At 39.7% G+C, this 15007-nt stretch overlaps 1 protein-coding gene across 1 annotated transcript in view; it reads left to right on the top strand.

Moving 5' to 3' along the window:
- The window catches only part of HTRA4 (HtrA serine peptidase 4), a 438816-nt gene that overhangs the window by 235883 nt on the left and 187926 nt on the right, over positions 1-15007 (top strand). The window contains exon 2 of the mRNA XM_085634576.1: positions 5961-6060. Within this exon, the coding sequence (XP_085490702.1) occupies positions 5961-6060 (100 nt within the window). The remainder of the gene's footprint in view (positions 1-5960; positions 6061-15007) is intronic.

Raw genomic sequence — 15007 nt, 5'->3', positions numbered from 1 at the left:
TATTGTGGTTTTGATATTCAGGAGCCACCCAAGACAAATTCTATTTTTTCTTATTTGACTGCTGAGTTGGATGGTTAAGTTGATTATTTAAGTTCTTTGAACTGTGCAAAAGGTACGAAAGCTCTATATAAATACCATAAATCATTTTATGCCTTTTTCCTAATGCCTTCAACAGAGGTTTTAAGATGAAGGGCTATCAGGTCTAAGTGAATAAGTGAGTGTTGATTAGAAGAGTATGTTTTATGCTTGTCTCCAATATGCTTCTGGCCCACCCACTTAAACTAGTTCCAGTCTTAAAATATCAAAGTACGGTAACTGTAGACCGCTTTTTTTCATGCAGATGTGTAGATATCACCAAATTATTTGGATTACCACTCGGTATGTTAATCAAAATTAAAACTAAGCAAAATGATTTTAATATAAAAAAGTAGTTTTGTCTGTCTGTGGATGGCTACTTTTGCAGGTAAAGTAAGTAAGTAAGAAGAGAATACATGGAGCAGTAAGTACTGCTGTTAAGCAGATGGGCTACTCCTGTTAGCTGCTCATTCTTTCCTCCAGTGGAAGGCATGGGATACAGGGCCACATGAAACATTGGAGAGCCAATAAAACACCAAAGGAGGCTCTGTTCAAAGGTGCTGGCTTAAGACAGACACTATATTTTTTCCAGTATACCTTTTCTCATGGCAAGTCATCTCCACCTCTCATCTGTTTATTCCATCTCTTCATTCTCCATCGTACCCCCCTCTGCCCTCTTCCTTTTACTCATTGACACCCTAGTTCCCGCTCTACAACGTCCAGTTCCTCCTTCAACCCCCTCTCAAACTTTTTCTCAACTCCATCTGTTTCAATGCTGCCCTGTTCTGATTGGCATGTCTCTATCCATAACAATTTCTTTGTTCCCCTTCTACCTGGTTTATTTTCTGACCACTATTATTCCCGCCCACCTCGCCCTCTATCTCATTTTCACTCCTATCTCCATAAGTGTCCCTCTAAAAACCACCTATAGGAGCCAAATCTGCTATCCGCTATCATTCTACTTCACATATTCTCTCAACCCAATGTTTCTATCACCTTATTCTTTGCCTATTTGATCTCCCAGTTTTACCTCTCAATAACTTACATTACTTTCAGTTCCTGACTTACCTTCCATTTGTATTTTCTCACACTCGCTTCCATCTTACATCTATTCCTTACTGTTTCCCTCTAACCTCCATCACTTTCAATTAATGTGCCTCATTACTTTCTCTGAACATTCCATTCTCACTTCTCCCTCAATCACCCAGTCTGTAATTTCCACCTGCAGTATCATTCTGGCGTCCAGAATGTTCTTGAGTTTTCTCAAGTTGGTCGGCCCCAGTTCCTCCTCTTACCATAGTTTTTTCCTTTTTTATTGCCTCTCCTCTGATTATTCCCATTTTCCATCCTACCTTTATCTACAGCTTTCCCGTTCACTCACCTCTATCTCTTTCAATGTCTCCTTTGCCTCTGTTTCTACCTGTCTCACTGTCTCTGTCAGTTTGTCTCTCACTCTCACCTCTCTGACAATCTAGAGTCTCAATTTCTCCCCTTGTCTCTCTCCTATAGCTCTACTGCTTTCTATACCAGTTTCCTTCTGGTGTCCCTCTTAAATCTGTCACACATAGATTCCCTTTTATCACCCTGAAGATGCTGTTTCTGTTCTTGTTCATCATTTTATTTTTGTATTCTTCCCTCCTTTCTATTTTTCACTGTTCCTTTTTCTTTCTTTCATACTGATTTTTCTGCTTCTGCTGCATTCTCATCTGCCTGTTACAACTTCCATACTCATTTTTTCCTCTTGTTTTTTACTATCTCAATCCAACCCTCTGTCACCTCTTCTTTGGTTTCTTTTCACTTCCACTTTATTTTTGCTTTAGTTGCTTTCTTGTTTTATGCATGTCCCCTTTCTTCTGTTCCATTATTTATTACTGTCTTCCTTTATCGTTTCTTTCACCCTTTTGCTTTTATTCCTTTCGTATTGCTATTTTTACCCTCCCTTCTATTTCACTGTCACTCTTTCTTCTTTTCTCTTCCTTTCTGTCTCACATTCTCCCTTTCTTTCTATCTTTGCTTATTTATTTATTTCTTTTTCCTTCTGTTTCTCTTTCTTTTTGTTTTTTTTATTTGCTCCAATTCCATTCCAGTTTCTTTCCCTGTCCCCTTTTTTTATTCTCCCTCTGCATTCTTTCTTTTTGCTAACTGATAGTTTTGTTTTTTCCTGCCTTTTTTCGCTTCTACCTTACTCATTCTTCTTTTCAAAATCATCTTTCTTTCCATCTTGCTTTTTCTTTGTGTTTCACTGTGCTTTTTTTCTAAGATTCCTTCTATAGTCCATTCAGTCAACTTATATTCAATTTTTTGTTTTTGCTTGCTGATGTTTCATTTTCTTTTGCCTTTCTTTTTCTCATTCACTTTTCCATTTTTGTCTTGCTTTTCCTCCTGTCAATTTCTTTCTCTATCTTCCCTACATGTTTGCTACCAATTTCTTCAAATTACCCTCTAAATTGCTTTCTTTTACTTTCTTATAGTTTTGAATGTATTCCATACCTATTCTATTTGTCTTTATTGTTGTAGTTTATTACTTACACCTTTTATTTTTTCTTTATCTCTTTCCCTTGAATTTGCCTCTATTCCTTTTTTGCTCTCCCTTTCTCTCCCTTTCTCTGTCTCCCTCATCCCTTCCTGTTTCTCTGTCTCTCAACAATTGTTTGACTCTTTTCCTCCCTCTTTGTCCCAATCCTTTGCCTTTGTCATGCTGCTCTCATGCCTTGCCATGAACCTCTGCTTCAACATCTTCAGTGTTCAGTTTGGAGTATAAGGGATCCAGAAAGAAGATGTCAGAGGTTTCTTATGATGCCATAGTAACAATAAATTAATAAAGGATGACAAATTCTATTTGGGTTTGAGCAGTCCTGAGACCCAGAATAGCACTAACAATATTTCCTACATTGAGCTTTAACTCTGTCAGCCCTCTCTATACATCTGCAATGAGTGCTCATGCCACATGACATAGGTTGGAGCGGCCTTTCAATGATTGGAGGGATCATCCTCATCATCAGTCAGCTCAGTTACCTCCTGATAACCTTCAGACTCTGGACCTCAATCAGTTGGTACTTTAAAGAACTCATTGAACTTATCATATATTGGGTCTTACCTTTGCTAAGGACCCATTTCGCCTTTCCCTTAACTTACTTTGAGTACCTTGGTCAAATCAAATGAATCCCAGCACAGTGGACTATCCATGTACAAAGACAGACTAATACAACAGTCCAATCTCTGCAAAGGCCCCCCAGAACAACTAACTACCCTAATTCAAAGGAACGTGTGAATGGGCGACCACTCTTGAACAAATGCAGATCAGCACTCTGAAGGATGCCAGGGTAAAGACATGCATGCACCCATGTGCAAAGGCTTGTCAGTGGTGTGGTTCACCCCCACACAAAGACATAGCAGGACACCTTTCCAAGAGGCATGCTGGCACACTGACTGCACTTTATGGATAGGCATTCAGTACAATGGACACCATATATACCAATCAACACCAAAATCCCTGGCCCATTCGCACCACACATCATTACAACCATTTACGCCTTCTCACTTAGGTATTTATAAAGCCTATTTAACCAGTCATTTTTTTCATACTACAGTAGTCCATGTTTGAAAACATCAAGCCTATATTGGAGAAAGCAGCAGCTGATCCTGCCATGTCACGCACCTACCATCTTTATTTCTTAATCTGTTTGCCTCCAAAATATTAAAGAGGTTTATTTAAAGGACTCACCCATACCCTCATAACACAACACAGCACGTTTGGTAATCTCTGTTAATATGCCTTTCACAATTTCCATGTATCTGTTGCTCCAGTTTTCAGATTCCATTCTCATGGACATCACTAACCTCTTTTCTCCAACCCTATCTTCCTTACCACTAAACTCATCTGTGTACACCTAGTCATGAAATACTTATGTTAACCATGTTAAAGTTAGTCATCATTAATGTCATTTCTGGTGTCTTGCTAATTGGTTCTTTTCAGTCATGTAATATTTTGACAAGTCCATGTCCACCACCCTACCAGTGGCAAACCCCCTAGACCATTGACGCCATCCTGTTTGTCACTAAGGGCCTGATGATGTCGGGCAGTGGTCAGAAGGCATTGGACAGGGGAAAGACCGCCACGTCCGACAGGTTCAAGGAGCCAGTTGGGGTCGTGGTTGGAGCCTAATTCTTACAATGGAGGTGGTGCCTACGGAAGCACCGCCATAGGAATTAGGATGTTAGTTTCTGACAGCCTTTTAGTGGTGGTCCCACTGCCATGAAAATGCTGTCGGAAACAGCCTTTGAGGGCAACCCGCAGGACCCTTGTCCCCCGTGGGTCTCTGCTATGTGGCCAGGGAGGCACATGTGGTACCCCCCAAACATCCACACACAGTGTGCCAGGCCCTGATGGTTCCTGGCACACGGTGCAGTGATGTCTGTAAAATGCAGCGGCCCTTTTCCTGGGCCGCTGAACAAGCGGCAATAGTAAGAAGCATTTTACTACCGCCTGCATGGCAGTCGTATCGTAATTGGGTTATCGGGACCACCGGCTCCTTGTTGGGCGGTTTCATGCCTAAAACTATGGCAGTCGGACGCTCTTCAGACCGCTATCGTAATGAGGCCCTATCTGTAATCCTTTCTCAGAAATATTATTTCCATGTTTCATATCTGCTTTTTGACAATGGCATCTAATTAGAAATTTCCTTGCCATTCCTTTCAGAATCACTCCAAATCTGCTTGATTCACTTCCTCTCTGCCAGTTGATAGAGGATAGCCAGCCTCTGCCTAATGTTCAGTCCACCCAAAACTGATATCACCTATTTCTCCTCTTCAGCTGCACCAAAGGGTATGTTTCACTCCTGACGTGTTCTGAATTTACCCTCCGATAGATTGACAGTCTCTTCATCTGTGACCTACCACCTGCCTCCCACCTTTCTCGTTAAAAGTCTCTAACAGTTACTACTCGCCCACTGTGCAATTTCCCTATTTCACATCCACGTTTCCCGATGGGCACCAGTAAAGCAGGGTAACAGTTACAAAAAAACATGTTTATCACAATAGAGAAAATGTCAGCGTGGAGGTCAGCACTCCTGCAATGGATTTCCAAGCCAGTACCCCACCTCTGTATGTGCAAAAGCATGCCAGTTTAGTGACCAACAAATCCTCTACACCTTGCCCACAGTGGTCAACCCAACAGGACACCACATTTACTAATAGGAGTATGCACCTTTAACCGTAGCTTACTAAGTGTGGTTTGCTCAACTCTGCCTCATTTGCACTCAGTAGCTTAACGAAACTTGAAGGGGGGGGGGCCTACAAACTGCACGGAGGGCCCCCATCTGGACTCAGTCACGAGCTCTCCGGCCAGGGCACTGTGCTGAGGAGGCCCCCTGGAGCTCGGGGCGCACCCTGCACTGCGGGGGCTATGTTACGCCACTGTTTGCATTGTATAAATGTTTTTTCAGTCTATTAGCCCTGTAGGAGGAAGTTTTACCCAGATCAAAAATGAGGATAGGAATAAAAAAAAACAATTAAAAAGACACCTTTGTCTGGGATGGTGAATTGTGAGAGGTCGACTTTAAACGGTCTGGTACAGCATTGTCGTGTTCTAAAATGTTGTATTAAATTGTACCTCTGTGAGTAAGCACTGTAGACATAAAAAAGCCTTAGATGTCGGCTATAGTGTGAGTCAGTGGTTGTGGGCGTTCCCATGGCCTCAGCTTTACATTTTTGCTGTGAGTCTTCACTGACTTTGAAATGCACTGGACTGTATCAACATTAAGGTAGTTCGCAGCTGGTTACCTGGCTAAAAAATGGGCTAATATAAAGGTTGCCCCTTTCCTATGGGGGTTTTGATAACTTTGTACACTGCAAAATCTCTTTGTAATGCAAACATTTCCTTTCAGGTTCCCATCGTCCAGACAGCCTGAGGTTGAAGTTTAATTTCATCGCAGATGTTGTTCAGAAGATTGCTCCTGCTGTTGTGCATCTTGAACTGTTTCGCAGGTAATGGCATCTTCTGGAAATGCTCTGTCATTGTTTCCTTTTACATGTATTGGCTTTGTAAATATTAATTATCAGATGAAAGAGTCTTAAAATGTTTTAAGGGTGGTTTGAAGAACTGTCATAAAAATAGAGGGGGGACAAAGCAAGGGGCTCCTGCCTTCAAGAGCACAATGGGTCAGTAAAAGTGACCACACACAAACATAAGGCATGCATATAATGGGAAACAGTAATTGTTATGTCAGTCAGCCGTCTATGTCAGCTTTCGTGGGCGTTACTAAAGGTGTTTGAGATAACGTGAAATATTACTACATGCGTACGTATGACAAGGTCAAGGGGCCCGATGCACAGAACTAACTTAAGACAAAATCCTAAACATACTACCATTTTGGTATTCACAGAAGGCACTTACTCATTTTGGTATTCGCAGAAGGCACTTACTCATTTCGGTATTCCTAAATGCCTTCTGTGAATACCAAAAGTCTTAAAGTTAGGATTTTTCTCAGTTTAGGAGTAGTAAAGTTAGGACTTCTAACTTTAAGACTTTCGGTATTCACAGAAGGCATTTAGGGGTCCTAAAATTAGGAGTCCTAACTTTACTACTCCTAAACTGAGAAAAATCCTAACTTTAAGACTTTCGGTATTCACAGAAGGCATTTAGGAGTCCTAAAGTTAGGACTCCTAACTTCTGTGAATACAGAAATGAGTAAGTGCCTTCTGTGAATACCAAAATGGTAGTAAGTTTAGGATTTTGTCTAAAGTTAGTTCTGTGAATCGGGCCCAAGGTGAGTGAGTACCAGAGTTCCACCACTTTTAATCTTTCTCTCATCTGCAGCCAGTTTTACAGCAAAATTGCAATATGGGTGTGTTATTGCAGCTAAATAAATCTTTTTCTGTTTTACAAATATACTTAATAACTCTCCCAATCAGCGTATTTCACCTATACACCTGATCACTGTGACACTGTAAACTATAATCTGTTTTCACCTACAAGCTCATTCGCCCAGCATCTTCCCTTTCTTCGACTCATCTCTGTGATCACAGTTATAAGACTGCCCTTTTTACATTTCAATCATTTTAATAAATACATTCAAAAACATTTACAAGTTGTCTTAACAATACAAATATTGCAAACCGTTAAGGCAAAGCATAACAAAAACATATCTCTAAATTGTATCAGTGCTTATCTACTACTAGCACAGCCAGATAAACTAGAACTTAGACTGTTTTAACAATTCTATTAAAAAGGAGAAAGGATGAAAAGGAAGAGAAGAGTATCAGCATGTCAATAATTTAAGTCAGATTTTACAATATCAATAAACAAAGCAAGGCTCACTACAAAAACTCATGCAAGGTAGTAACAAACAAATATAAATTAAGAATAACAATCATGTAACAAGCCAAAAGTAAAACATAATCAAGGGAGCCTGTCAACTTCATCAATTGCTATAGAAGAGAGGTTCTTAACCTGTGGTTCGGGGACCACTGTGGGTCTGTAAAGACTACTTAGAAAATCAAATAACTTTGACAGATTAATAAGTGTATATAATTTAAGAAGCAAATGTTACGTATATTTGAAGGAATTTGAAATTGGAGGCTAAAAATTAAGGGGCATATTTATCAAATATTCATGCAACGCAAAGCAGCAAGTCAGCTTGCTGTGCTGCACTGTGTGAAAGGGAGAGGGCAGGAATGGGCTGTATTTAACATTATACTGTGCATTCCTATACTCAGACTGTGCTGGCACACAAACTGCTACCGAACGCCAATGCAGGCACCCTTGCACCATGATGCAAGGGTGCCTGCATTGTAAGCAGGATTGTTTTCACGCAGGAAGGGATCCCTTCTTGCAAAAAACATTCCTATGATTTTTTTTCTCTTTCTGTGTAGATAGAGGAAAAAAGAAGAGAAATAAAGATATTTCTAGTTGTTACAGCTCCACCGGAGAGGCATAGCAGTTTGATGCATTCTCAGGTCGACAACTAATGGAAAATCTGGGAATGCACCAAAATCCATGGGTGAATACATGGGAACACCCATGCTCCTCCCATGGAATGCCTCCTTGGGGCAGAGGAACGCAAGGCAGCTACTTGCGCTGCCTTGCGTTACTCCACATTTAACAAGCCCCGCAGGGCCACACAAGGCGGCCTTGCATGGCTTGGTAAAAGTCATTCTAGGTTTTGCGTCGGCCTTGCACCACCTTGCATGGCGCAAGGGCAATGCAAAACCATGATAAATATGCCCCATATTTGGTGTCCTCAGATTGATTTGCGGGAGCAGTGCAAATCATCAAACAGAATACAGTATGGATGATGGGTAGCCTCAGTTGTATTTCGGAAAGCCCCAACTTTCCCAATAAAATGATGATGGTCATTTTTTTATTTGTTAATGGACTAAATATTAAAATATTTTGGTATTTTTTTAAGAATACATATTTCTGGATTTTTGTGTATTATTTTGAGGTTAAATTCATCAAAAGTGTTGGAGTTGGTATCCTCAGCTTCCAGTAATGACTCAGACAGGGAGCTTGGATTCCAATATGATTCAGTAGAGATACCGTGGTTCAGTAATGAAAAAATGGGGGTCCATAAATGTCAAAAGCTTAAGAACTACTGCTGTAGAATTTTAAAACATTGTTCTTGAAGAATTAGAAAGATATGTTGTCAACTGGGCTCAAAGCAATTCACTTGTAAATAATTAATCAAATGAGGAGCTGTTGACCCTGTTGATTTTGTGATTTTAAAAAAACCCTTCCATTGACCCTTAAAGGATAGTTTTATAGTATCTTTCCAGTTAGAAGTTATTTACTGACAGGCAATTGTGCCTAATAAACCAATAATTTTACCACCTAAAGTAAGCATGCAAGGCATCCAATAAGCTCTCCATAAGAATTTTATGACAGTTTAAATAAATGTTATATTATTAATATGATCAATTTGCATCTAAACCTATAATCAGAAAGTTCTAACCAGAAGAATCGAAAATCATATGGGCAAAGGTAACCTAGGAAGAAGAACAAGCCCAATGCTGAGTTGAGGATTTATTAAACATATGATTCAACCTCAGTGTAAAATATAATGTGGTATTTAAAAAAGTTTAAAGTATTGTACAAACATTGAGTCGTAGTAGGCAGGATTAATTCAGCAGAGAAGGTTTATTTCTCGCTCCAGGATAACACCTCACTCAGCTCCTTCTTTCACGTTCAACTATCTTTCCTCCGCAATCACAACATTCTTAGAATCCCCATGTAATTTCCGAAAACTCCCTTTAGCCTGATTTCCATGCACATGCCTGGAACTCACATCAAGATACCACACACCTTCCATTCATAACAATAACAACCAAAAGATATTTACAATTCTTATACATAACATTAATACAGTAATCTATGATATAAACAAACCTACATTGCATTTAATATTTATCTTTTTATATTCTTTTTTTTACGGAGTTTTATATAGAGCGAACTTGACCCAAACGTATCAGGTATCAGAGTGCTTTACACAAGCACCAGTTGCGTTACATGAGGACACATTCATTTTTGTTATGCATGGGGAGATTAAGTGGTTTGCCCAGAATCACAGGATGTTGCCCCTCCTTGCCGAGACTCAAACCTGGTTCCCCAGATTTGAAATTGACCGCCCTAGCTGTTAGGCCAAATCCTTTTATTGTCTGAAGAACACCACATCTAACTAAGTAGTTACAAAGTTCTTCAAATACGTTGGTGCAACCATTTTTCTTGAGCTTCTTTTCACTTCTTCATTAAGTCCCTCACTCTTCGCCTCTGTGAACAGCTTTGCTTGATCAAATTCCTCCTTCGCCTCACACCACTCTGCAACTCTGTTCAAGTTCTGCACTTTGTAATCTTCTGTTTCAAGAACATTCCTAAACAGCTTTATTAATCTCATAGGAACACTGTCTTATGATCCATTAGAACTCCCACCTGGAAGTCTGATCTTAACCCAATCACCCACTTTTACCAGAGTTGGTTTCACTCCCTTGCGGTTACGTAACTCAAACATTGTCACCCCAGTGGTGAAATGGGGTGTCAATCTATACACTTTTACTCTTTCACTCACTTCATCATTCCATGATGATGTCTCAATCACCCAAGAATGTTGTATGGTTTCCTTTATAACTTTATTGAATCTCTCAATAATGCTATTGCATTCGGGATAATATAATGCAAATTTTTTATGCACACTACCCCTTTCCTTAAGAAAATATTCCATCTCACTTGAAGTTAACTGCACTCCATTGACAGTAAGAAGAACTGAGGGATATCCTTCATGATCAAACATTGTTTTAGAAATGTTATCACCGCACAAGACTCCACCGCTGTCGCAATTTCTACTGCAAGCCACCTGCAGTAAATATCTATGCAACTTAACAACTAGTGATCAACCCTCGAGATTCGGATGGGACCCACAATGTCTAGCACAATCCCCTCCCATTGACCTGTGGGTAATTTCCTTATAAGCACAGGTTGTGTCCTACTGTTCAATATTTTATCACTTTTTAAACTTTCCATACACTCTCTGACTTTTCTCCGCCAAAAGTCAGATCTTACATGCAACTTTATCTTTGAAATACTAGGATGACTGTTATGAGCCAGAGAGACAATGCATTCTCTTAAGGCAACTGGGGAAATCAACCTACTTCCTCTTAAGAGAAGACCATCCCTCACAGTTAATTCTCCTCTCGCCTCCAAGTAAATTCTTATCACTCCCTCATTTCCTTGATTTCCCGACCATTCAGAATATACTAACTTTATTAATTGCTGTAATTCTAAATCCCTTTCTGATTCTTTCATCCACTCATCTTCCAGAATAGCACCACACGTCACCATACACACCTTGAGATCCTCATCGCGTAAGATGCACCGCCAAACATATCTTCTTCTGCACTAATTCTTTCTCCCAACATAGACGAGGCACACAATCAGCTAACATTTTCTTAGCTCCAGGAACATGAACCACTGAATAATCATATTCTTGTAAAGCAATTACCCACTTACATATTCTACTGGAAATGGCATCAATCCCATTAGGCATAAAAACTTCCCTCAGAGGCTTATGATCAGTTTTAATCACAAAACTAGAACCCCACATAAATGTCCTCAATTTTCCTACTACCAAATATACTTCCAATGCTTCCTTCTCAATAATAGAATATTTTGTCTCTGCTCCCTTTAGACTTCTAGAGATGAACAAAATAGGTTTCTCTTGTCTATCTATCACTTGTATAAGCCCCACCCCTAAGACTTTAGAGCTAGCATCAGTCATTAACAATGTATCCTTCCCAGGCTCAAAACTTGACAGACTGAGGGCTTCGTTCTACCCTTCTTTTAATTAATTGAACTCTTCATTACATTCTTTATGCGACAACAACTCCGCAACCTTTTTTAACAGCATATGCATACTCTTAGTTTTTTAAGCTAAATTCGCAATACATTTACCATAATGCTCGTCCATACCGAGAAATGTCACCAATTTAGCCTTGGGGGTTGGAGCAGGCATTTTCCTAATGGTAGCTACCAGATCTTCCTGATAGCGAAATCCATCTACAGTTATCTGATGACCCAAGTATTCTATGTTGTTTGCCTGAAACTTGCAGTTGTCCAATGTTAGAGAGAGTCCATATAAGTCTATTTCTCCTAGTACTGCACTCCAATGTTCATCATGCTCCTCAACTGAAATTCCGAATACCAACACATCGTCCTGATATATCCTAATTCCTGGAACACCCTACAACACATGTTCCATCATCCTCTGAAACACTGATGAGGCAGAAATTACACCAAATGGCGTCCTTACATATTTAAACATGCCATAAGGAGTGATGAAAAAGGTTAATTCTTGTGAAAAGGGATGTAGTTTGATTTCATGATATGTAGATGCCAAGTCCAGGGTAGATAAATATTTGGCATCTCCCAATGAACTTAGCATTTCTGTTATGTTGGGCAATGGATATCTATCAACCACAACACATCAATTCAAACTGACACAAAGCCTCACACCCCATTCACCTTCTTTGTCATCACCACCAGAGATAACCACTCAGATCCTTCTATCTTCTCAATTATTGCCTCACTTTCCAGTCTAACTAACTCACGAGCCATCTCATCCCTCACTCTTAACTGTACATTCCTCAATTTGCAGGTCTTCTGGTATGATCCTGGTTTTATTTTTATACAATGAGTATAATGCTTTGAACATCCTAACTCTTGTCTAAACACATTGGGAAAGAACTCTCTCTTTGGGAGAGGAGTTGGCCTAATGGCTAGAACTGTCAACCTTTAATCTGGGGAACTAGGTTCGAGTCTGGGTAACGACGCTGAACATCCTGTGATTCTGGGCAAATCAATTGTTCTCCCTGTGCCTAACAAAAAAATAAAAAATAATATGTCCTTAGGTAACGCAACTGGTGCTATGTAAAGCGCTCTGATACCCTATACCTTCGGGTCAAGTTTGCGCTATATAAAACTCTGTAAATAAAATAAAAATAAACTCTTTATATTTTGTTCTGTATGCATTAGACATCAGATAATTTTATTATATTCAAGAGGTACTTGCCACGGAACCCTCTGTTTTTACTTCATTTACAGTCTCTTTCAACCTAACAGATGGAGATTCGTTGGGGGTAAATATGCCCTCCCAACTCCCCCTTATGGATTCAGCTAATGAGGGAGTCACACCTTATAGATACATATATATTTCCAGCTGTAAACCTTCCTCTGGACTCAATATCACCCATGAAATATCCAAGAAATGTTATGGGTTCACCCCCGTAAACCCTAGGTCTTATGTACACCTTGAACAAATTTACCATTCCTTTTATATCTCTGTCATAAAATAATTTAGGTACAAGTTTAATCTTGGCACCAGACTCAAACAACATTCTCACCTTTGTACCCCTTACACTCACATGTTCCATTGGCCCATCATCATACTTGGTCCTGATTTGTGAAATAACAATATTATAGTCTTTCTTTTGTTCACACTCCACCTCCCTCACTTTTCCTTTATTTCTAATAGAGCTGCAATTTGCTGTATAATGTCCCTTTTTTCCACATGCTTTACAAGTAGACTTCCATGCTAGACAATCCTTACAATTGGCTACATGCGTGGCACAATTGTATCGAAAACATTTAAGCAATTTGTTTAACTCATTGCAATCATTTTTCTTTGTAGAAACTTAGATACTATCTTTTGCGTTTTTAACTTTACACTTCTAAGTCTGTCACCATTCACCTTCTCCTGTAAAACAGAATCTTTCTTTAAAGTGTCGACACAAGCCGTAGATTGTTCTACAGTTTTTGCAATTGTAACACTTCATTCAAAGGCGGATTATCTTTCTGCCATAATGCTTCTCTTACTTTATCATTACTACAACCTAACATAAATTGTTCTCTTAGACGTTCATCATTTGAATCCCCAAAATTGCATGTAGACTCTAATTTATGCAACAACGTTATGTACTCCTCAACAGATTCCCCCAACGTCTGTATCCTTTTTACAAAGAGACAACACTCAAGCACTGTACTGATTTTTGGTAGGTAATGCAAATTAAGCTTCTTCATGCAAATTTCAAATTCATTTAAGTTAGATGCCTCACTTTCTGACAAATCCGGTAAATACTCCTATACTTCTTGCTCCTCAGAACCTAGACAGTGCAGCAGTAATGAAGTTTTCCTTTTGCCACTCAAAGAGGTGCCACAAACTCCAGAATAATGATTGAACACTTTTTTCTACTTAGACCAATGCAGAACTGACTCCCTGGGGGAGAAAATAAAAAATTGATGTGTGCTTATATTTTGGATTGTGACAGGAACTGATAATACTAAGAGAAAGCACTAATAGGACAAAATAAATTTGATATTTCACCTGATATCCAGACCTGAAGTAAAGCAAAAGTTAATAAATTGTAGAAATTGCGACCAGTTCTGTGACAAACATATAAACTGAGGAATCACAGTCTTGAAAATTCTGTTATATAATTTGATCGTCGCAAAAATGTAATCTTCAGGTGCGATGAAAATAGTCTAGCAAAGGTCATCTCAAAACTCTTTGTTTACTTTTTCACATGAGGACATTCAGAAAACAGGCTTTTAGCATGCTCAGGTAAAGAGGATTTCATCAAAGAAGTTGTTCATTCCATTATGGCAGCAGTGAGTACTTTAGTTTCTTCCTTTACACGATGTCGCCCAAGTCACTGCCTTTGGTACTTTTGTATTTTTTTCCTCTACGCGATGTTGCCCAACTTAATATGGCCGACTCCAATTGCCAGCGTAGTGCGCACGGCTTCATGAGTGCAGTGTGCTCAATCTCAATGGTTGTCAGGAACCCTTCCACGCACGTCACAACACACTTGCGTCTGGAAGCTGCCAAAGTAACAAGATGAGCACACGCCTCCAGCAAGTGTTCCTCATACACAGCACCAGCAAGTGTACCTCGAGGTGCGAGGACCGAGCAATTCAGCCGAATGCGCAATAACAGGCCAACTGCTTGATAAAGCAGCGGGGGCAATGGCACTGCCAAGTTTATGCAATGTAAAGCATATGAGACAAAGTTGCCGCAAAGTAGCTCAAAGTGCCAGAACTTAGTACTCCAGGTGTCTCCAACCCACCAATCGTGAGCTACCAGTAGTTCGCTGACACCTTTTGAGTAGCTTGCTGCCTTGTTTTGGGGGAAAAAGGTAATTAAATGGTTTCTTTCAAAATTTAAATTTGTTTAGTTTTTATTTCCATTTTAAGAATGGATAGATCTTTTAATATTGTGAGCAGGCCTCTTCATTATTTATTTTAGGCCAGCAGTACCAAATCCCTGTCATGGCGTCATGTCGGGTGCTGCACCACCTATCTTAGGCTGCACAGAACTATGCTTAAGGACTTTGTGTCTCCGTGCAGCAACAACTTGCTCCGGGCTCTGGCTTGCCACTTTTACAGGGC

The sequence above is a fragment of the Triturus cristatus genome, chromosome 11 (genome assembly GCF_964204655.1).
Source record: "Triturus cristatus chromosome 11, aTriCri1.1, whole genome shotgun sequence".
NCBI lineage: Eukaryota > Metazoa > Chordata > Amphibia > Caudata > Salamandridae > Triturus > Triturus cristatus.
Note: the sequence above shows the minus strand (reverse complement) of the source record. Positions and strands in the feature narration are given on the sequence as shown.